Below are 21,871 nucleotides of genomic sequence, written 5' to 3'. Positions count from 1 at the left end.
GACCGATGACGGTATGTCAATTTAATATTATTTCATGTTCAATAAAATTTAGAAATTTAGAAATTTATCAAATAATGTTAACCTGTCAAATTGCTTACAAAATTTATTTAATTTTTTGCACGTTTCTAATTGAATTTGCTTTCTTTATCGAGAAATGTACTTCATAATTTATATTATTTATGGATAATATTTTGATTTTTATTATATTTTCTTTTAATATGTCTACATAAATGTTTGTTTATTATTTATGGAAAAATAATATTATTCACCTAAAATAAATAATTACGAAACATATACAATACAATTATAATTAATGATAATATAAAATCTGTTACTTCTAAAACTATACACTATTTATTCCATTTTTTGAATGAAAGTATTTTCGTAAACACACAAAATATTTTGTGACATTGCAATTATACGTACACACAATATCTGCTTCTTCCTACTGACGTTACTGTGTTCCCTCTCGTGAGGTACGGACCGAGAAAGAACACAGGATGCGGACCTATCATGGTCTTATGTCCGCACAGGGTGCGGACCGGTCACCTAGTTTAATATGAAACAGAAGAAATATTTATTAATATATAAGAGATTCTAAATTGAAATATGGATTAAAATACGGGAGAGATGTATTGTCATTCCATGCAGTTTAAGAGGCTTGATTTTCTCCGAACGTTACATTAACAAATTACTGCTACTAAAATCATACTAGTACATGATTATCAATTTATCATTATTACTACGAATAATTGACCAATTAATTTCAATTTAATAGTGCCATGATTACTCATAAGTGCTTTCTCGTGATTAGCAGATTTAGTGTATTAATTACAAATCTCCAGGCTAAAAGCATTGTAAGTTGTAATTCGTAACGTGTTCTCTTCCATGCAGTTTCCAATGTTTATCATTATAATTTTTTTTTATAATTATTAGTATTATGGTATCCGATGACTTTTTTGTTGATTATAAATATAAAATGTTTTTTTTCATCCATTAATTATTTATGGAGCAGTCTGGATGAACTGAATTTCACAATTGAAATGTTAATTGTGGGATGTTGATATAGTTACATTCTTTTTTGAAATTAACTTAAAATAACATAAAGTGACAAAGTCAAATGATGATAATTTTTTACAAGTCTCTTCCCTCTTTTTCATGGAGTCTAATCATTTTATAGATCTTTAACAGTTAATATTATCTTTATAAATATATAAATTATTGTGAAATCAATAAATAGATAATTTTATTTCATTCTCTCTTTGTTGACAAAAAAGTAATTGCATTCTCTCTTTATGTCTGCATAATTTTTTGCATGATATCAAAAAATCAAATCTATTAATTCGTTTTTATTTTGTTATTTGAGCTTTTTTTTTTCACATCCTAATTCTCCATTCTATCTTAACAAATCACTGTTGATATGGTCAAACAAAAGTAAGGTAGAGAAAAACTCGTAGATCAAGCGTGACAAGTAGTCAACATAGTCAGTAAACCACATAGATAAAAAAAACAGAATTAAAGAAAAAGAAAAAGATTTTTTTCTTTTTTTTTCTCTCTTAAATAACCTTTTTGAATGCAGACAAAACAGAAGCAGCGAAGGAAGGAACTCTAGTGTAGTTACTTTTTTTGTGTGTGTATCTTCTTCTCCAAAAAAAAAAAAAGATCAAGGTTGATGTCCGTTACTTTATTAAAAGCAAAGATTACGATATTTACAACGTATGTTTTTACAGACAGAAAGTAAGTGAGTCAATAAAAGAGATACGTAGACAAGTGTTGTTGGGGTCAAATAGTGACCCTTTTGTTGTAGTTGTGGTTAGCCTTTGTTGGATTTGGTTTGGACTATCCTCCTCACGAGAAAAATCCTCTCATCTTCCCGCTTCTCTCTCCTTCTTTGAAATCTCATCCTTCTTCGTCTTCTTATTCAACCCTAAGTAGAGAGAGAGAAAGTGCAGACTGTTTAGAAAATGGATACACCTCAAAAGACAGTAACCCAGATCGAGACTCCGGTTTCTAAACTCAAAGTCGAGGTCTTTTCTCCAACACTCATCATCCCTTGTTTCTTTCTTACTCTGTGATGCAGTTTTTGTTTATTTGAGGAAAGTGTTTTCATTTTCTAAATCTGTGCAATACCCATCTCTCAATTAGTTTAATTCTACTCAAAGATTCAATTTAAATTTATTTCTGATTCATAAGATTGATTTCAGTAATCTCAACTTTCCCATTTTGGGTTCTGTCTTTTTGGAATTTCTAGAGTTTTGATGGATCTGATGATGTAACTGTTCTTTTATAATAATTGAGTTGAATTGTGTTCATCACTGATCGATCAAAGTTGTTTTTTGTTTGTTTGTCGGAATGCAGAACTCTCCAGTGTTCAATTACATAAACAGTTTGTCTCCAATCACAACAGTCAAATCAATCTCCAATGCTCAGACGTTTAGCTCTCTGAGTTTCACATCTCCTCCTCCTGTGTTCACTACCCCTCATGTGGCTTCTCACAAAGGATCTCGTTTCAGAAGGTTAACTCTCCTCCTCCTTCTTCTTGTTCTTCTTTACTTAAAAAATAAATCTCTGATTATTTGGAATGTTTTTCGTTTGCAGTCATAGTAACTCCTCTGATCCTTCCAACAAAGTTGTAGAAGAAGCTTTACCTGAAAAGGAACCGCCACAAATCCTCAATAATGACTGCCTTACTACTACTACACCTAGAGTTACCAATGATGGTGCTTGTGAAGATGGTGAAACGGATCTGCAGAAGATGTGTGACGACAACGTCAAGCGGAAGAGTGATACTCCAGATTGGGAAACTCTGATCTCTGATTCTTCTGACATGTTGATTTATGGCTCACCTAATGATTCAGAGGCTTTCAGATGCTTCTTGCAGCGATCATCAGACTCCAAAACGCGTTTATGTAGCGGTTCAAAGCCTGCATTGGCGCCTGTTTCACAAAGCAATGAACCTGAGTCCTCTGATGTGAGTAAAAAAGCTTTTGAAATTATTATCTTTAGTTCTTGATTAATCTTTTGTCTCTGAGATTATTCTGTGTGTGTGTGTGTGTGGCAGGCTCTTTCGGTCTTGCATCGTGGCGTGAGAAGACGCTGTCTGGACTTTGAGATGCCGCGGAACAATAATCAAACACCGAGATGTGTAGTGCCTAGCATTGGTCTCCATCTTAACGCTATTGCAATGTCTTCTAAGGACAACAACAATGTTAGTAAAGAATACTCATTTACCGGAAACGTTAAAGTTGGTTTGCAAAGTTCTACGACGACTCCTGTTCTTCCCTCTGACGACATTGTCAGAGAAAATGAGACCAGGGAAGAAGCTGCAGGTGAAGAAGGCTTAGAAGAGGCTCCAGTGTCTTTAGCTTTGGTAGAAGTGAGTCAAAGCAGCCCCAAGAAGAAAAGGCAAGTTGTTATCCTGAGAGACTTGCCACAAGTCAAAATCATATTCATTTTCTTAACAATCTATGTGCATTAGAATGTGCAGGCGCAAGTCTGAGCAAGCAGGAGAAGGAGAGTCATCATGTAAACGGTGCAACTGCAAAAAATCAAAGTGTTTGAAGCTGTAAGCTATAAATCCTCTTTAGATCTTTTTGGCTTTTGCTTAAATCATTTTTTTTTGGTTGAGTCTCTTTTGAATGTTTTCTCTGCTGCAGTTACTGTGAATGCTTTGCTGCTGGAGTGTATTGCATAGAGCCATGTTCATGCATAGATTGCTTCAACAAACCTATCCATGAAGACACTGTTTTGGCTACTCGCAAACAGATTGAATCTAGAAATCCCCTTGCATTTGCTCCTAAAGTCATCAGAAACTCTGATTCTACAATTGAAGTTGGAGAAGATGCAAGTAAAACTCCGGCCTCTGCGCGACACAAAAGAGGTTGTAACTGCAAGAAATCAAACTGTCTGAAGAAGTATTGTGAATGTTATCAGGTACTTTTTTTTTCTTACATCATCTTTAACCTGCATGACATCAAATTAGATATGGTTCCAATATGGCAGCTAATTTTTATAAACCAAAAAAAAAAACGAACCTAAACCGGACGGAAATCCGGATTGAACACGCCTACATATCTGTGTAAGATTCTTATATACTTGTCTCTCTGATGTTCCATATAGAGTGGAGTTGGCTGTTCCATTAATTGTAGATGTGAAGGATGTAAGAATGCATTTGGCAGAAAAGATGGTTAGTGTTTCTATGCCATCTTTCTCATAATTCTCTATATATATATATATCTCAAGTCAAGTCACTTGGTCTTTTGATTTGACATGAATACAACTTACACAATACTGCAGGGTCTTCATTTGCTGGTATGGATACAGAACAAGATCAAGAAAATGAAACATCTGGCAAAAGCGGAACAACAATACCACTTCCACCTTCAACACCAATGCCATTAAGGTAAGAAAACCAATTAAGAAAGCTCCTCATGATCTTGGCTCTTCTATTAACCTTTGTTTCTTGTTCAGACAACCATTGGCTCAACTTCCAATCTCATCCAACAACATGCTGCCTTCTCAACAGTCTCAGCAACATCTGCATGGAGCTTCCTTGTACAATAGCCAATCTTTCAGAAAACAGGACATGGGTTTGATGTCTCAGTCAAGGATTGAGACAATTGCAGAGGAAAGAGCAGAGGATATTGAGAATTTTATCCACTCTCCAGTAACCAACATTAATGCCTTATCTCCAAACAGCAAAAGGGTTTCTCTGCCACATATGGATTCAACAGAGACGACTCCTTGGAGAAGAAACGGTGGAAGGAAGCTCTTACTGTCTTCAATTCCAACTTTTCCTTCCCTCACTCCGCACCACTAAATTTTTTTTAATTGAATATTTGAATTGTTTTGATGTCAACTTCTAGTTGGTCTACACCACAACTGTTTTTGTTTGCGTTTGTGTTTCACCTTGGTTGTGTGTAATAAGAATGTTAGTCAACATATGCAACCTTTCTAGCGTAATATACACACAATTTGTAGCCAAATTTTCACCCAACTTACAGAAAATATGTGGAGGGCTAAAGCACTAAAAATACACACAAGTTCGTAATTCTTGTGCATAAGATATTTAAGAGAGCTTTTAGGCTTTAACTAGGCGTCTAACTACTCTAGAGACTAGAGCGCTGGAAATAAAAGGTAGATTTAGCAATTTTTAGTCTGGTCTTAGATTATGAAACTAAGGAATCTCCTATATATTAATCGAAAATCATTTAAAAAATTGTAACCTTAAGTTTTTACTAATTAAAAAGAGACCCTACTGTATCACTTAATTATGATGACAATTTAGCTTACGTGACATCTTAAGAATCAATTGAAAAAATATTGATCCAAATCCAATTACTATGGAATATTATATTAACCCAAAATATAAAAATGTGTATTCGTTCCTTAAATAAAAGCTACAAAATTACCTAATATGATTAAGATATATATGCAATTAATGACTATGAATAATAAATATTTGATAACAATTTTTGCATACTTATTCATTTTTGTTTAATTTTATATTATTAAAAAATTAAACAATAACATTAACCATATAATAAAAAAATTAAATTTTTTTATATGTTATATTTTGAATTTTTTTTTAAATGACTTTAAATTACAAAAACGAGGAAACCTTATATGTTATATTTTTTTTAAAAAAATAAAACGACTTGAAATTACAAAAATGAGGAAATCTTATACAGTATGTTATATTTTTTTTCTTATATGTTAGATTTTAAATTTTTTAAAATGACTTTAAATTACAAAATGTAAGTTTTCCTTAAGCATACAAATAAAAACATTAAAATGACATGTATCAATTCGATGGTTGATCTGAAACCTTTCAAAACCATATGGAAGATAAAAAAACAAAATAATTCAACTATGGAAACAGTACTTTTCATTTTTTTTTCAAAAATGTGTTCGGTGAAAAAAATAAAGTTTTTGTGTTATAATTTGTTTAATGTCCAATTCGATCAACCCATGATATATTAATTATACTTTAGTTCCACAATATTTAATAAAAATTGATCCGGTCCATCAGAAAGAAATTATATAATAACAATAAATAATATTGTATATGTATAAATAAGATGATCAAAAAAAAAAATTATTGATAATATATACAAATAAACTCACTCTGCGCAAAGTGCAGATCTTATCCTAGTCACACATTATTAATGAAATCAATAAAATACATATGTTTTCTCTATTGTTACTCACTTTATAGAGTTCGACTATTAAGCTTTCCTAATCTTCATTTCAATTGGCTTTATCATCTATAATTAGATATTAAAATTTTGAAAGTTTAAGCGAATAAACTTTTTTTTTAAAGCTATCTATACTATTATTTGCAAAATAAATTTTTGCATCCAATCTCTCACGTTAAAAGTTAGAGCGGTTAATATCGTTTATACCCTTACTTAATAAAATATATAAATTAGCCAAAAACTAAAAACGAATTTAAAATCTATTTGATTGGATAAGTTATTAAATTTAATAACAATAAAAATTATCTAAAATCTAAAAAAAATATTTAAAAATAAAAATGTAGTTCATATATATATATATATAATGTGTTGTTATCAGAAAAATATCTTTTAATAAAAAACTAAAAATTCAAAAACAGAAAATATCTTTTAATATTTATGCCCCCATGCGCTAGGCCAAACACATAGTTTATTAAACAAACAGAATGCATAGATTTCTTGTGTCACAAACATATATATATATATATACATATATATATACACTGTGTTGTTATCAGAAAAATATATTTTAATGAAAAACTAAAAATTCAAAAACAGAAAATATCTTTTAATATTTATGCCCCCATGCGCTAGGCCAAACACATAGTTTATTAAACAAACAGAATGCATAGATTTCTTGTGTCATGAGAGATTCTGCTTCCATGAATCAGACTGAATATATTTTTGTGTTTTCTTTGGTTCTAGATGGATGCTAAGGAGAATTTCACTTGTGAAGAACCAGAAGAGATTTCATCGCCCGACTGATTGCCTGAAGAGCTCAACAATTCCATGGCGCTCCCCAATCCGGCATGGCTCTATGCTCTGGCTTGGTGGTTCGATTCAGCTGAGTTCACTCTCAAAGAAAACTATGACAACGACCTCTTCTGAATGTCTGCTTCTTATTATTGTCTCTTGATTTTTTTTCTGATCAAGTAGTTGTAGTAGGTATCGACTCTCTTTTGTTCACATGATTGTATACTAGTGTCCATCACTCTGTAACTGATAAATCAGCTGAACAAAAGATATTTGCGTTATTCGGAGAATCTCAAAACTGGTTCGTTACCCAAAAAACCACACACTTATTAGAAACACCACTTATCATCAAAAAAATTGCATTCTTGTCGGATTTTCTGAACATCGAATCGAAGCAAGAATCAAAGACTGATTAAGATTTCACTTGTATTGTGAGCCATTATTTGAGACGTTCTTGTTTGTTTGTACCCTTCCATTGTCTAACACTTTGGTGGACACATAGGAGAAAAATGTCAAAGTTTTGTCCTCATTTTTTATATTATATTTTCTCTATTGATATAATTTTTTTCTCAAAAAAAAGATTATTTTTAAGAAACTCGATTTATCTAACCATAAAAAATCCAAGAAAGATGCCATGATTCTTTACTCAAATTACAAAGCCGTTAAAATTTTCATAAAGCTTGAAAATAGTTGTTGAATTCGTACTTAAAGAAGCTTCACATTCTCAACATAGTTGAGATAGGTGTTGAATCTCTTACCCTGAAACGTTTCCATTCCTTGGATTCTAACTTTTGTTATTGTATTTCTCTCCACATTAAAGTAGAGGACATAGGAAGGCACATTTTGGAGCCCAGGTACCAAGACGATTTCATTTGTACCAACTATTATTCCAGCAATGCGCATGGTTTCCGTAACTACATCCTTCCACGAAGGAGGTAATACATATACATGCTTGGACCATTCAGCGTCTTGTAGAACCCACAGCTCAAAACTTTCACTTGCTCGACTAATATTAACACCAGGAGGATCTCCAGACATAAGCAAACCCAGTTTCCCATTGTAATTAACCAGAACTGTTGAACCATGCATTGCTCTACTGAAATTCACAAAGCTGAACTTCTCATCCCTCAAATCAAAACAAGCTACCATGGAATCCGCGTACTGAAGCTGCGTAGTAAAGAACACCACTGATGGATATCCATTTACTTGAAGACATGTGTGGAGTGGAACACTGGACCGACCTCCATGACAATTTCTTGGTTCCTAATGTCAGAACTTGGTGGTTCACAGAGATCCACGAGCGTTCCATTGACAATACCTTGAACTCTTTAGAAAGGGGGTCATATCCAAGATAGCTTTCCACTACTGCGAACCTTTTACTCAACTTCAATCGTGGAAAGGTCAAAGACTGTCCCGTGAGGGGGTTATATATCAATGGATTTATACTCCCCTTCCAAACCGGTTTAGCTCCATAATACAAGAAGTCATTCGTACAACCAAATAACTTGTAGGAACTGTGGAAACTTGCAAGATGATTGGCGGCTACAACATACGACGAGTTCTCTTCTTCCGGATGAGGTGATGAGGAGAAGAAGATATAGTTACTATAGTAATCTTGGCATGCAAAGAGAAGCTGAGGGCGAGCAAAAGATTTTGTCAAGAACAAGTCTATGAAATCTTGACGTCGAAGCATGGAGGACAAGAGCTTGCATGTGCAACGACATCTTCCTATCGCCTTCGAAGGCAGCCTCGAGAATATCTCCACAGCGAGGTCATCAGGTATAGGCAATGAGTTTCGATGAATTGACGTCATCAATCGTGAAGCAGTGCGTCGTGATGTCATGGCTTGGCGCTGGCTGAGTTCGTATTGTTTTAGAAGAAAGACGGCAGGAAGAGGTACGGACAAAGAAAGAAAGAGAGGTGGTATTTTATCCCTTATTAGGTTAAAGTAAAGATGGATCTTTAGAAAATTACTTAGATTAACCGTTATTATCAGTATATTCCAACATAACCTCATATAGTTTTACTTATTACATTAACTAGACATGCCCCGTGCTGGATTTTGCTTGATATTTCAGTTTATGAAAACATTAAAAAATGGATTTTTTTTAATTATATATTATGATTTTTTAGATACATTGTGCATGAGATTTATTTTATGAATAAGAATTTGTTTGCCACATAAGTTTTGATTTGCCTTATATTTTAATAATCAAAGTGCATATGCGAGTTATTATCTATTTTGTACATAAGTTTAGATAAAATATCCAGATTTAATATCTAAACCGAACATAACCAAAAAAAAAAGTAGAAGAAAATACAAAAAAAAATTAAAATTGAACCAAGTCAATCAAATCAATAACAACGTCATACACTTTCTTATGCTCATCTTTTAATGTTTGTATTGATTGCTATCATGCTATGTTATTTTTTGTCATATTGTAATGTTTTATGGTCATTTAGTGATACTTTTATAGTCACTAGATCCTTTTTCCGCGCTGCGCGCGGATAATATATTTAAATTTGTTACATTTATCATTTTTAATTTAACTTAATTAATTTTAAAATTTGTTTTTTAAATATTTTTAGTTTGAAGTAAGTATTTCTATTATATGTAACACAATTATCTAATAAAATATGAAGAAATCTAAAACAATATAATTATGTATAGAACATAAATTCTCTTATACTATTTATGTAAAAAATTTAGGCTTGCGAGTGCAAACAAAAGATTTATCATTCATATAAAGAGAACGAATTCATATTATATTACAGTGGCCTTACCTACAAAATTCTAATAGTATAGTTATTTAACTTTTTAATATTAATTCTACCATATTTGATTTAAACTAAGTTTTATCAAAATATATATAGCATTGTTCTATTAAGCTATGTAGCTGTTCAATGAGACATGTGATTCTGTATAAAGCAACTTTTTCGAAATGGATTTATAATATTAGCATCCTAACTTTATCTAGATTACTTCCGATTGAACATTTCAGAGTAAAGGCAGAGATGTCTTATTTACCTGCAGGTGATATGGCTTGATCAGAGGGTGTGTTGTTCATTCCTGACTTGCGCAGCGATTCTTACAACCAGCACACTATCGATCAAGTATATCAATGTATGTATCAGCGTTTTAACATGTTTAGTTAGTCTTGTTTGTATCTAACTTACATAGTTTCAGGAGGATAGCGCAAGAAGACGGTATTGATCGTCTGTCAGCTTAGGCGTGAGGGAGAGATAGGGTTTTGAAAGAATTGTTTTTTTCCCCAAGATATTAGGCAAGAGATCGATGAATGCTGGTTTTTTGAATATCAACTCTCCTTTTCACATAAATATTTATGGAAATATGGGATTTTGTAATGATTTCGTGTTAATGATGTGATCGTGTTTCCATAAATACAAAAATTTACCTATGAATGTTGACGTTGGGCAAATCATTTGGGTAGCTGTACCTATTTGTTTTTCTTCTTAACAACAACGCCAAGAACGTGATATCATCGAAGGATCAGGAGAGTGCAAACCATGAGAGCCAGGTCTGTGTTTGGAGCAGAATATGGGATACTCTTCAGCTTCGTCTGTTTCTTTTGAGAGCACATATTCTTAACCACTAACCACTACACCAGAAGAGTTGATTAACATCACTATGATAAGTATTATAAAATATGCGGCAATTGATCATCTTAATGTTGGGTATAATTATCAAAGTATTTCTTTAGCCTAGTGGTTTAGTAGCTTTCGTATGTGCTCCTTGGCCAGGGTTCAAATCCTCACACCAACATATTTTTTTATTTTTCAGCAAATTTCCATTTTGGATTCTAGAAAGATTTAAGATATTTATTTGTTTGGTGTTGCAGTTTTAATAGTATAGATACCTTTCAATAAAACATATATTTTATATTGATTATCTTTCTTAATCAAATGTTTCAAAGAAATTAATTTCAAGCAATGTTAAGTGATCATATAATATCACATTTTCAAACCACATGGTATATTAAGAAAATCACAAATTTATTCGTGCAACTACTTTTTGAATAGGTTTTTGCAATTGGTTTGATATTAACCAAGTGATGTAGTTTAAAAAAAAAAGTAGATGCTTCATATAAAAATGACTATATGATTAACGTAGATGCTAATATACTAAGTACTATCTGCATGCATACGTAAATATATTATTCAAGCATTCAAAGGTATCAATCAGCTACTTCTATCCTTTACTCATATATCAATCAACGCCTCCTTAGCCAAGTATTAAGCAATAAGGAATAAAACAAAGCATAGTCTTTATCAAACACCAAGATTGTTCAAATGTCACAAAAGCAAAGTCTAAAGATGAAAAAACAAAGCATAGTCTTTATTAAAACAAAGAAAACAGTAACATAAACTTATTAGCCACATTTGGCACGCTTGGTCTCTCCCGACTCAATCCCATCAGAGATCCTTTTCACATTCCCATCTGCAGCTCCATCCTTTTCATCAACAGGCTCCTCTTCCACGCCTTCATCTATGTCGCCTTCAAGTGCTGGAACTTCTAAAGGGAGAACTTTGGTGACAGTCAAAGACTGGGTCTTGCCATCCAGGTTGTGTTTTGATACCTTGATAATGAACGTGCGAGACTGTCCAATGGAATCAGTCAGAGACTGTGGCACCGGGACGACATGATCATCTCCGACGTTTTCATTGGCCTAATACAGAGTCAAACATGTATGAGAACACATTCTAAACCTAAATGATGGATAGGTATGTAATTACCTCAAAGTAGCTCTCAACCAAATCTGAGGCTTTCATCCCAGTCAACTCACGCCCAGCATCACCGAGAAGCACAAAGCTTGCGTGATCATTGTTGTCATAGACAGAGATCTTCGTGAGATACCTATTGATATAAGAACATTATTAATGGATGCTGAAAGTGTATCTGACACACAAAAAAACTATGAATACAAATCTTACTCTGGAGTGCCGACAATCTCAGTCTTTCCACACTTCTTACACATAAGCGTGGTAGGCCCTTTGGTTGCTTTAGTCTTGCACCCACCACAAGCAATATAATACCATGCCGAATCACGCACAACATCATCAATAGTGGCTGTGCACTCGAACCAAGCTACCTGCGAATTATATCAGGGAAATTCGTAAATAACTAAAGCTAGTGCAACGTATGGACTAAAGAATCAAATATTGTACCTTTGCCTCTTCCTGCTTCATGTAAGATAAAAGCTCCCCTATAGTAGCCGTCTCGGCTTTGGTGACAATCTCAGCATTCACCCTATTGGTAACTTCTGTGTTCGATTCAAACCTGTGTAAATGTTCAGAAACAAAAAAATTTTAAAAGTTAAACGCTCGGTGAATTGGAATAGATGTTCCAAATCAATAAATGAACACATACCAAGCCAGATATTCCCGGGTTGCTTGAACATCCATATCAAAAAACACACGCGATGAGGATAGAGATGACAGAGTTAAGGCACCTGCAATATGACCAATGTTCCATACCAAACAAAAAACAAATTAAGCAAATAACCAATGTTCCACACGCCTCCTACTAACATCAATAAACCACAACCAAGTTTAGGTAATACTAACCTCCAAAACGTTTTGGATTCACAGTTGTAACCAGAATAACGGTTGGAGGTTTTCCAAGCGCTTTAAACTTCTCACAGAAGTCTACAGCGGCCTTGTCCCATATGTACAGCTTCATGACAGGACCACTGCATCAAACCGAACTCATGTAGTTAGGAATTTTTTTATACAAAAAGAACTCAATATACTAATTTTAATCCATCAAAGAAAAATTAATTTATTTCTAATCTCGAGAGCATATCTATAAAATATTATTTATATTCTTTCTAATCTCGAGAGCATATCTATAAAATATTATTTATATATTTTTTGTATAATTACTATTCATAGTGTTTCTAAAAATCTATCAATGCGTTCTACAACTCGTGGTATCGATAACTAAAAAGAGAACTCACTCATGCGTCTGGACATGGACCAAAATTCTCCTGGAAGAAGCTATCTTGACTTCATCAAGCACAAGACTATCACTCAAGGTCTGCTCATTCACCAGTTTCATGTGACCGACATAATCTGCCATAAGATAAAACAATACTTATTATTGTACATCATACTAACAAACCTAAACCTACACGACTAAAGGACCCCGTATTCCAAACCAATCAAGTGATTAACAATAGATTCCGAGAGAAGATTACCATAAAGATCTCCCTTGAGGTCACAGGCCGCTTCAAACTCCTCATAACCATAGAAACGGAACCGGTCTTCAGGAAATGGAACCGGACTGTTCTCGAGAGGTGAGAGCACAGAGTTCCATTTGAAAGCAACGGTCACGTCTGGTTCAGCAACACGGTACACAGTCTTGCTTTTAGATCCATAAAAGTTATTAAGCCTGTAGACGGAACCAGCAAACAAATGTGGCAAATAGGTCTCGATTCTGTTGGGTGGGATGAACCCCTGGATCACAGTACCCTGTTGATAACAAAAAACAAAAGCGACGAATGTTAGTATTTGATCGGAAAAGCAAAACCAATACGAAATCATAAATGTCGGAATAGACCTGTCCGTCGATCAGAAGCATTTCGAAACCGAACAGGACCTTCGTGAGTGCGTTCCGAGCCTCCCAAAAATGAATCAGACGAAACCTTAGCTCGCCTTCCTGTGGTCCATACTTGACATCTCTGAAGAACAGTACTTCAGCGGAGGAGGAGACGACGGATCTGCCGTTGAGTATCTTGGACTTTCGATCGCCGGAGACAGCGATAGCGGGAGAGACTCCGTGTTGACGGGCTCCTTTGACCGGCTCGGCGGAGGAGGCAACGGCTTTGCCACTTGATTTCTTGGACTTGGAATCGCCGGAGATAGCTGTAGCGAGAGGGTCTCCGCGATGACCGGCTCGGTTGGCCGGATCGGTAGAGGAGATAACGGCTCTGCCGTTTGGTTTCTTAGATTTCGAAACGCCGGAGGCAGATCTGGCGAGAGAGACTCCGGTTTGACCGACTCGTTTGACAGGCTCAGCGGAGGAGACAACGTCTTTTCCGTTTGGTTTCGTCGTGGTAACATCGCCGGAAACAGGTGCTTGGCTGTTGGAATTCATGGTTTGAGATATTTGTGTGTGTAACTAATCTGGAGAAGATATGAAGGTTATATAGAGATTGGAAGAGAGATAGGCGAAAGAACACATTAATGAGTTCGCGAGAGGATGATTCACTCATGAATACGGTGCCGATTGATCGATCCGTGGAGAAAGGATTAACGGCGAAGTGATGAGTCGTCGAAGAGATGAATCGCCGCACCGTTTTAGGGTTCGTAAGTGAAGTGATGAGATGAGGCTGATCTTGGACTACGCACGAGAATGGGCTTGCTTACGAAACAATAAAAATGTGAAGCCCAAGTTCAGACAAAGTCTGTTGGTCGTGGACAAACGAACACATTCTATTGGTCGAATATAAGTGATGACGTGGAGGGCTTCTCCGGTGAGCATATGCTCCTTTTATTATTGTTTTGATTATAGGATTTTGTGCATTTGTTACCTTCTATAGAGCCATGTTCATGCATAGATTGCTTCAACAAACCTATCCATGAAGACACTGTCTTGGCTACTCGTAAACAGATTGAATCCAGAAATCCCCTTGCATTTGGTCTTAAAGTCATCAGAATCTCAGACTCCATCATGGAGACCAGTGTAAGAGCTCTCATTTCCATCTTCCTATTCCTCTTCTAACTCTGTCTTCTATTTATCTGAGGTATGAAACTGTAATCTTAGGCAGGACGATGCAAGTAAGACTCGAGCTTCTGCACGACACAAACGAGGCTGTAACTGCAACAAATCAAACTGTCTCAAGAAATACTGTGAATGCTTCCAGGTTTTTCTTTCATCATCTATTCATCTGCGTAGGTTATCTTCCATGGTCTGATTCAGATACTTTGTCCCTGATGATCTTATAGAGTGGAGTTGGCTGTTCCATAAACTGTAGATGCGAAGGATGTAAGAATGCATTCGGAAGAAAGGATGGTTAGCTTCTTCTTCAACTCCATTTTCCATTAAAGAAATTACTATCCCAAAGTTTGATGTTTAACATGATTACATTCTCAGCCTATTTACATGCTATCATGGAGAGCAAACTAGAGGAGGATCACGAGACATATGAGAAAAGAACAGCAAACATCCAAGAAATCGAGCAGAACCCAAGTTCTGATCAACCTCCGGCACCACAGCCACTGCACAGGTAACTTCAAACAACATACAAAGAAACAAGGCAGCTCCTGATTTTCTGTTTTGGTGCAGACATTTGGTGGTTCATCAGCCATTTTTCTCTAAGAACAGACTGCCTCCGACACTGTATTTTCTTGGGACGGATTCTTTCTCTTTTAGAAAGCCAGATGGTGATTCAACGCAGTCGAGGAATGAGAAGAAGCCTGTTGAAACTGTGACCGAAGAGAAAACAGAGATTCTGCCTGAGATTCTCAGCAATACACCTATAACTACCATCAAAGCCATCTCTCCCAACAGCCAGAGAGTCTCTCCTCCTCAGCTCGGCTCCTCGGAATCAGGCTCAATCCTAGTGAAGAGAAGTAATGGCAGGAAGCTGATACTACGGTCTATTCCAGCTTTTCCTGCTCTTAACCAACATCAGTGAAATAAAAACCATTCTATCAACCAACTATTTGTATCTTTATAACGGGTTCTAGATGATTTCAAGTCGATCACTGATTCATAACATAAGCAACATGTTCTTGTAAGTTGGAAACATAGGAGTCAAACCAGGTACATACAGTTAAGCATAAGCTACAAGTTTACTCTATTATTTCAGAACCCTTGTCACAAAGTTCTTCTAGAGTCAGTTCGATGATCAAAGTGAAAAAAGATAGTAAACTTAGATGATGTTACGTTATCGTCCACCCTAGTCTTCCTTTGCCGAAGATCTCATGCAGCCACAGAAACGGTTTTTCTTCTTTCTCGCTGTCCTTTTCCCGCCCTTGTGGATAATGTCTCTCAAGAGTATCACTGTCCTACTCTCTGAGAACTTTGTCTTTCCTTTACTTTTGGCTACTCGGTCTTCAAGCTTCAGCACTGTTCGCTCAATGCTCTGCATTTCTTGCTGCATCTGCTCTATCTTCTCCGATCCAAGTCTTGACTTCTCCATAACAACCTTTCTGTAGATATCTCTGGCGTCTCCCGTCTCCTCAATTTCCTTGGAAAGAATCTCGTTTGTGTTTGCAAGCTGAAGGATGGCTTCTTCTGTTTCTTTCAGCTGTTTCCTCACTCTAGCAACATCAGGGTTAGTGAACTTGCTGCCTTGTTTCTCGTTCAGATCCAGCTTGCTTTTCAGATCTCTTAGACTGATTCTAAGGCTTGCCAATCTTCTGGAATCAGACAAAAGCCTCTCCATGATCTTTGCATTGTCCTCAGTGTTTCTAGATAACTCTAACTTGTCAACAGCTTTCTCAGATTCAATAGACGGATTCCTGCTTCTGCGATGAAGACGCGGAATCATAGGCTTTTTCGAGGTTTTATTGTTCATAAGAGACTTGATGGTAGACACTGGTTCAGCAGATTCTTCCCATAGCTCAAGCATCTGGTCACTGGAGCCACGACTACCCCTCCGGCTCCTTCCATAGAAGGGAGAGTTTGCAACATGATCAAGAGGAATGTCTTTCATTATTGAACCATTTCTAGCCTCGGTCATTGCAGGTGATCTAGGCTGGTGTCTGATTTCGCCAGAGAATTCTTCAAGTTCAATCTCTTCAAAGAGCTTACGGTCTTTGCTTCTGTGCAAGGAGCTTCGCCTTCTCTGCTTCCCAAGCCTCTTCTTCTCCCCAACAACTGCTTGCTCGATGATTTTAATTCTTTTCTTCATGTCTTGCAATAGCACAATTCCATTTTCTTGGTTGGTACTGCTATGCCCTTTTGGTTCTTGAGAGACTACCGCTTCTGGATACTCATCATCCTGAGGAAATTAGAAGATTTAATTAATGAGGAACATAAAAGCATATATGCAACAGGCACATGTTTCACCAAATATAAGTTTATCACTAGAGATAACATGTCATTTAGAAGGAAAACGAATATGTTTACCTCTCTGCAACGGTCAGATAGTGTAGGGAGTTTCATCAGCACCAGGGCATTTTGCTCTAGGGATTTTACATCATCTGCTAGAGATGCTACCACAGGATCATACACAGACAATTGATTCTTCAGCTCAGCCACTTCATATTCCAAAAATCCAACTGTTTCTCTTATCTGTTTTATCTCTGTGGTCTTTGTAACAGCTTCATCTTTGAGGCTTTCACAAACTCCCGTGAGTTCCTTAACTTTGTTCTCAAGCAAGACTTCACGGACAGCTGAGATCTGTAGATCAAAGAAGAACGATGTTGCTTCCGCATCCCAAAGTTCAAACTCATTGCTTTTCTCCTGCAGCTCTGAACTCAGGAACTCCTCTCGAACTCGGTGTTCTTGGATTTCCTTGTGTAGCAATTCAACTTCTGACTCCAAATTCTCCTTCAAACTGCTAAGCTTTTTAATCTCTTCATCTTGTCTTCCACTAAAGTCAGACAGTTCAAAGATACGCCTCTCTAAGTTTCCCCTCAGTTGTCTTGATTCTTTGCAGTCTTTCTTCAGCTCTTCAACTTCTTGGCACAGTTCCGCAATTGCGTTATGTGTAGCCTTGAGCATGTCTTGGGCTTCTAGTAGGTCCATCTCCTTCTGTCTCAAGATTGCCTCTTTATCTGAAACCTGTTGTTCTAAGAGATCGTTTAGCTCATTGGCTTCTTCGACGTTTTCCTCTAGCTTTTCAAGCTTGCTGTTAAGCTCCTGACTTCCCAACTCTTTCCCTCTTAACTTCTCTTCCAATCTCTCAACCTTCTGCTTCAGTTCCCTATTAACATCTTGTAACCTTCTAATGTTTTCAGCAAATGCTTCAACCTGTTCAGCCTTTTCAAACCCAAATGACTTGTAAACCACAGACATGTTGCTCAAGGAAACAGCTTCCTGAAGAATTGCATCGTTCTCTTCCTGTAGTATATACATTTCACCTTTAAGCTCTGAGAATGTCAGATCCAAGGTTTTGTTTTCGTCGAGAGCTTTGGAGTATTCTTGATGCAAGGCCATGTATGACTCATGCAAAGTCTCAAACATTAAATGCTCAGTTTGTAGTTCAGCTCTTAGATCCAGCTCCCGCTTCTCTCTGTCGATCAGTTCTGATTTCAACTGCCGGTTCATCTCCAATAGCTCGAGCCTGTCCTTCTTCAGCATTCCATAGCGGTGTACTATCGTCTCCAGATCTTTCTCTGCATTTTGTTTCTCTGATTCCACCTTCATGCCATCTGATTGGAACTGTCCAAGTAGAGACAAGAGCACAGAGTTCTCAATGACAAGCCGCTGCTTCTCATATTCAGAGATGGAAAGTGAGCGTTTTAGTTCACTGATTCCACCCAAGATGCGTGAAACTGGAACTCGCTCTTTCAAAATTTTCTGGTCAGATGCTTCAAGCTGAAGTGCCTTGAACACTTGATAGATTGCGCCCCTGCAGTTATCAACCTCATGCAGCAAGAACTCCGTTTCCATCTGTTGCTCAAGATTCTCGCTTTCAAGCTCAGTAATGAGTTTCTCTGAAAACGTTGATGCCTCTGCATATTTCTGGCACTCAACCAGGAGGGAAAAGTTCTTCTGCTCCAAGTCTTCTATAAACTTTTGCAAGATGAAGATCTCTACTTGTGCATCTACTGCTCTGTCAAGCTCTTCTTCAAACTCCTTTTTCCTGGAGCGACACTCTTCTCGAAGAAAGCTCACGTTGCTCTGAAGATCTGCCAATCTTGTGTCAGTCGACCTTTCGTAGCTAGCACGCTCTTGCTTCTCAGTGGCGAGTGAGACTCTTAGCTCTTCCACTTGAAGATTCTTGTAATGTTTATCCCTCTGTAGATCAGCATATCTTCCTTGCAACTCTGTGAAGTTCTTCTCCAGAACTCCTAGCTTCTCCTTATTACTATTTAGCTGAGAGATGAGAGATTCTCTTTCCTTTGTAAGCTCGGCCTTATCTTTTTTGAGCAACTGGAAAAACTCTTCAAAGCATTTTGACTTCTCCCTTGCACACTGAAGCTCAATGTTTGCACCAGAAAGTGATGCCTCCAGTAAAGAGTTTTTCTCCAAGAGCTTCTGCATATTCTCGGTCATGATTTGCAATTGAGAAAACAGGTTAGCTCTCTCGGCAGTAAACTCAGACTTCTCTCCTCGTAGAGACTCACATCTTTCTTGCAGATCCTTTGTCTTCTCCCTAGAACCATTTAGCTTGGTGTTTGATTCCAGCAGCAGTTTCTCTAGACCAACATTCTTTCTAAGAATGTTATCCATTTCACGCAGCTTCTCCGTAAGAGCATCTTTATCACCTCTCTGGTGGCTCCACAGCTCGGTAAGCTTTGAGTTCTCGTCTTGTAGATTCCTCACAGAGCAGGCGAGGGATTCAGGATCCAATCCTGCGAGTTTCACTTGCTCCATTATCGTTTGATACCTTCTGTTCAAGCTGTTTATTTCATCCTTGAGACGATGGATCTCTTCTTGAAGGGCACTGCTTTGGTTTATTTGTCTAGCAACTTCTTCCTCGAGTTTTCCTTTCACCTCTTTCAAGGTGGAGATCTCGCATCTCTGAGTCTCTAGGGAGATCATAGAAGAGTCGCTTAAGTTTCGGTTTTCTTCTTTAACTGAGCTGATCTCGCCTTCTAACTTCTGATTACGAGTCTCTAACTCCCTCAACATGTCAACTCTGCTTTGAATTTCAGAAGTGAGAACCTTTTGTTCCTCTTGGGACTGAGAATGCAAACGTTTCAAACTTCTAAGGCTGGCTTCGATTTCCAAGAACCGAGAGTGCTCATCTTGGATCATAGCTTGAAACTTCTGAAGCTCGTTTTGCTTCTGGATAAGTTCTTGATCCTTAGCTGCTAATCTGTGTGTTAGACCATCTGCTTCTAGCTTTAAAGTTTCATTTGAGCTCCCCAAAACAGTACACTGCTCCTCCACAGTCTTCAACTTTGCAGCTCCAGCTAGGACTTCGCTACTCAGCCTTTTAGCATTCTCTTGCGCATTAATAACTTCTCTCTCTAGCTTGGATATAGTTTCCAAACACTGCTGGTACCGAAGACTCAAACCTTCCTTCACTTCATTTACCTTCAGAAGTTCTTGTCTCAATGCTTTAATCTCATCTTCTGCTTTTGCAGATTGATTGCTAAGCATCAGAGCATTCTCCTCAGCGTCTTTAACCTTCTTCTCTAGAGTAGATATCATCACAAGGCATTGATTGTATCTGGTTAAGCCAGCCTCCTTCTCGGATTGCAATCTACTTTGCACTTGCTTAAGAGTCTCCGCTTCTGTCTCTGCTTCAGTTGCTCGGTTGGTAAGCCCCATCACATCTTCTTGCGCATGAGCATATGATTCCTCCAGATCTGCTATCTTCCTCATGGACTGATTATAACGAAGAAGCGCATTATCCCTCTCGGCTTCAAGCTTTTCAAGGCCTTCTGCAAGTATCCTACTCTCAATCTCAGCTTTGCTAGCACGCTCATCAAGACCATTAACATCCTTTTGAGCATCTTTAAGGTCTTTCTCTAGTCTGGATAATTTGTTCAAGCTCAGCTGATACTGATGACTCAAGGCTTCCTTCTCAGCCCCAAGCTCAACCAACGTTCTCTTCAAACTCTCAACTTCTGTTTCAGAACTTCCAACATGACTTAACCCTCTTCTACTCGTGGCGGCACTGTCCGAGTCATAAAAAGGCTGGATTCCAGGAGGAGTTTTCTCAGGAGTACGTGGCTCAGAACAAGAGGAAGAAGCAGAATCTTCAATCAAGTCGAACGGCACTTGGTTAGGAAACGCCTCGGCCATGGTTTTATGCGCGTGGCGAAGCTCCACAGTCGCGTGATCGTACCTCTCTGCTAACGCACGGTAAGCTCTGTAGAATTCTTCAACCAGTTTCATAAGCTCTGGACGTTTCTTGTAGTACATCTCTGCCCTTCTCGCAAAGGAATCTGCGTCTTCTTCGATGAGTTTAATCATGGCCTTGACTTTAGAATCCATATCTGCACACATCATTATTCAGTTAAAAATAACCAACACAAAGGAACACAAACAGCAGCAGCACGTTACCTGCAAGATTCTGGTGGATCCATTTAGAGTTTTTGGGGATGTGACTATCCCACCACCATGAGTATAAGCGCCTGGACTCGGAGTGCAACACGGTAGCCATCTCAAAGAGTGGTCTAGATTTAAGAATCAACCACCTCTCTCAGTGCTAGGCTTTCTTCACCTACAAAACTGAGACAAAGCCACACTATAAGCAAATCTATAAATCAAACTTGTTCAGAGTTGAAGCAGTGGTCTTTCTACTCAATTTAGAGGAACAGTGTGTTTAAAGCCTAGACAGAAGAAAGACAAACCTCTGGAGTAATATGTCAAACGCTGTATCTCTCTAACTTCTTGTCTGGTCTTAGGGAAGATAAAATATTGAATCCCCCTGAAGAAAAGACAGAGAAACCAAACCTAAATTACTTTCCACACAAGAGAGAATCTTTCTACTGAGAGTATTTAAGGCCAACAATAACAATGTAGTTTATAAACAAAGCTGTGAAACTTAATCCAATTAACACTCTGAGAAATCAATAAAGGTTAAGACTTTGAGAGCAGAAACAAAAAAAAGAAGAAGATAACAGAGATGAAGAAGAAGAAGATACCAAGAAGCAAGAGGTGGGAAGTAATGGTGAAAGTCATCCCATTATCTTCTCTATTTTACACTCAACAGCTCTCTCTCTCTCTCTCTCTCTCTCTCTCTCTCTCTCTCTCTCTCTCTCTCTCTCTCTCTCTCTCTCTCTCTGTC

At 37.2% G+C, this 21,871-nt stretch overlaps 5 protein-coding genes across 7 annotated transcripts; 2 read left to right on the top strand and 3 right to left on the bottom strand.

Annotated features, from left to right (window-relative positions):
- Nucleotides 1-587: 587 nt before the first annotated feature.
- Nucleotides 588-4,985, top strand: LOC103834370 (protein tesmin/TSO1-like CXC 3). 2 transcript variants are annotated; one of them, XM_009110438.3, is made up of 9 exons: nucleotides 588-2,027; nucleotides 2,359-2,516; nucleotides 2,599-2,971; nucleotides 3,062-3,405; nucleotides 3,479-3,565; nucleotides 3,657-3,933; nucleotides 4,120-4,186; nucleotides 4,297-4,402; nucleotides 4,471-4,985. In XM_009110438.3, the coding sequence occupies exons 1-9, from the start codon at nucleotides 1,965-1,967 to the stop codon at nucleotides 4,817-4,819; spliced, it is 1,824 nt and encodes a 607-aa protein (XP_009108686.1). In that variant the 5' UTR covers nucleotides 588-1,964; the 3' UTR covers nucleotides 4,820-4,985. The 2 variants fall into 2 exon arrangements, with proteins under 2 accessions (XP_009108686.1, XP_009108694.1); XM_009110446.3 differs by having other exon boundaries at nucleotides 596-2,027; nucleotides 3,488-3,565.
- Nucleotides 4,986-6,569: 1,584 nt separating this feature from the next.
- On the bottom strand, nucleotides 6,570-12,270 carry LOC108871360. Its single transcript, XM_033276720.1, has 4 exons — nucleotides 12,177-12,270; nucleotides 11,943-12,100; nucleotides 11,745-11,865; nucleotides 6,570-11,677 (listed from the first exon to the last, which is right to left on the bottom strand). The coding sequence occupies exons 1-4, from the start codon at nucleotides 12,195-12,197 to the stop codon at nucleotides 11,381-11,383; spliced, it is 597 nt and encodes a 198-aa protein (XP_033132611.1). The 5' UTR covers nucleotides 12,198-12,270; the 3' UTR covers nucleotides 6,570-11,380.
- LOC103834361 (putative F-box protein At3g23960) lies at nucleotides 7,695-8,802 on the bottom strand. Its single transcript, XM_018657874.1, has 2 exons — nucleotides 8,308-8,802; nucleotides 7,695-8,156 (listed from the first exon to the last, which is right to left on the bottom strand). Exons 1-2 carry the CDS (start codon nucleotides 8,800-8,802, stop codon nucleotides 7,695-7,697), a joined length of 957 nt encoding a protein of 318 aa, XP_018513390.1.
- A 2,320-nt stretch (nucleotides 12,271-14,590) lies between the features above and the next one.
- On the top strand, nucleotides 14,591-15,649 carry LOC108871359 (CRC domain-containing protein TSO1). The gene is made up of 5 exons (XM_033276295.1): nucleotides 14,591-14,694; nucleotides 14,776-14,875; nucleotides 14,958-15,024; nucleotides 15,106-15,238; nucleotides 15,298-15,649. The coding sequence occupies exons 1-5, from the start codon at nucleotides 14,591-14,593 to the stop codon at nucleotides 15,647-15,649; spliced, it is 756 nt and encodes a 251-aa protein (XP_033132186.1).
- Nucleotides 15,650-15,702: 53 nt separating this feature from the next.
- On the bottom strand, nucleotides 15,703-21,846 carry LOC103834355 (protein NETWORKED 1A). 2 transcript variants are annotated; one of them, XM_033276545.1, is made up of 5 exons: nucleotides 21,729-21,846; nucleotides 21,435-21,510; nucleotides 21,145-21,312; nucleotides 17,089-21,077; nucleotides 15,703-16,960 (listed from the first exon to the last, which is right to left on the bottom strand). In XM_033276545.1, the coding sequence occupies exons 3-5, from the start codon at nucleotides 21,242-21,244 to the stop codon at nucleotides 15,914-15,916; spliced, it is 5,136 nt and encodes a 1,711-aa protein (XP_033132436.1). In that variant the 5' UTR covers nucleotides 21,245-21,312; nucleotides 21,435-21,510; nucleotides 21,729-21,846; the 3' UTR covers nucleotides 15,703-15,913. The 2 variants fall into 2 exon arrangements, with proteins under 2 accessions (XP_033132436.1, XP_033132458.1); XM_033276567.1 differs by having other exon boundaries at nucleotides 21,145-21,304.
- Nucleotides 21,847-21,871: the final 25 nt, after the last annotated feature.

The sequence above is a fragment of the Brassica rapa genome, chromosome A01, assembly GCF_000309985.2.
Source record: "Brassica rapa cultivar Chiifu-401-42 chromosome A01, CAAS_Brap_v3.01, whole genome shotgun sequence".
NCBI classification, from domain to species: domain Eukaryota; kingdom Viridiplantae; phylum Streptophyta; class Magnoliopsida; order Brassicales; family Brassicaceae; genus Brassica; species Brassica rapa.
Note: the sequence above shows the minus strand (reverse complement) of the source record. Positions and strands in the feature narration are given on the sequence as shown.

What these genes read in the sequence shown, in the direction of transcription:
- LOC103834370 (XM_009110438.3), top strand. Translation starts at nt 1,965, where the DNA reads ATGGATACACCTCAAAAGACAGTAACCCAGATCGAGACTCCGGTTTCT. An exon ending in TTTCTAAACTCAAAGTCGAG is followed by an intron (nt 2,028 to 2,358) that starts GTCTTTTCTCCA and finishes GTCGGAATGCAG; the next exon opens with AACTCTCCAGTGTTCAATTA. An exon ending in AGTATTGTGAATGTTATCAG is followed by an intron (nt 3,934 to 4,119) that starts GTACTTTTTTTT and finishes TGTTCCATATAG; the next exon opens with AGTGGAGTTGGCTGTTCCAT.
- LOC103834361 (XM_018657874.1), bottom strand. Translation starts at nt 8,802, where the DNA reads ATGACGTCAATTCATCGAAACTCATTGCCTATACCTGATGACCTCGCT. An exon ending in CCCTTTCTAAAGAGTTCAAG is followed by an intron (nt 8,157 to 8,307) that starts GTATTGTCAATG and finishes TTTACTACGCAG; the next exon opens with CTTCAGTACGCGGATTCCAT.
- LOC108871360 (XM_033276720.1), bottom strand. Translation starts at nt 12,197, where the DNA reads ATGAAGCAGGAAGAGGCAAAG. An exon ending in GAGATTGTCGGCACTCCAGA is followed by an intron (nt 11,866 to 11,942) that starts GTAAGATTTGTA and finishes TTATATCAATAG; the next exon opens with GTATCTCACGAAGATCTCTG. An exon ending in TGGTTGAGAGCTACTTTGAG is followed by an intron (nt 11,678 to 11,744) that starts GTAATTACATAC and finishes ACTCTGTATTAG; the next exon opens with GCCAATGAAAACGTCGGAGA.
- LOC108871359 (XM_033276295.1), top strand. Translation starts at nt 14,591, where the DNA reads ATGAAGACACTGTCTTGGCTACTCGTAAACAGATTGAATCCAGAAATC. An exon ending in AATACTGTGAATGCTTCCAG is followed by an intron (nt 14,876 to 14,957) that starts GTTTTTCTTTCA and finishes ATGATCTTATAG; the next exon opens with AGTGGAGTTGGCTGTTCCAT. An exon ending in GCACCACAGCCACTGCACAG is followed by an intron (nt 15,239 to 15,297) that starts GTAACTTCAAAC and finishes GTTTTGGTGCAG; the next exon opens with ACATTTGGTGGTTCATCAGC.
- LOC103834355 (XM_033276545.1), bottom strand. Translation starts at nt 21,244, where the DNA reads ATGGCTACCGTGTTGCACTCCGAGTCCAGGCGCTTATACTCATGGTGG. An exon ending in GATCCACCAGAATCTTGCAG is followed by an intron (nt 21,078 to 21,144) that starts GTAACGTGCTGC and finishes TGATGTGTGCAG; the next exon opens with ATATGGATTCTAAAGTCAAG. An exon ending in TATCTGACCGTTGCAGAGAG is followed by an intron (nt 16,961 to 17,088) that starts GTAAACATATTC and finishes TAATTTCCTCAG; the next exon opens with GATGATGAGTATCCAGAAGC.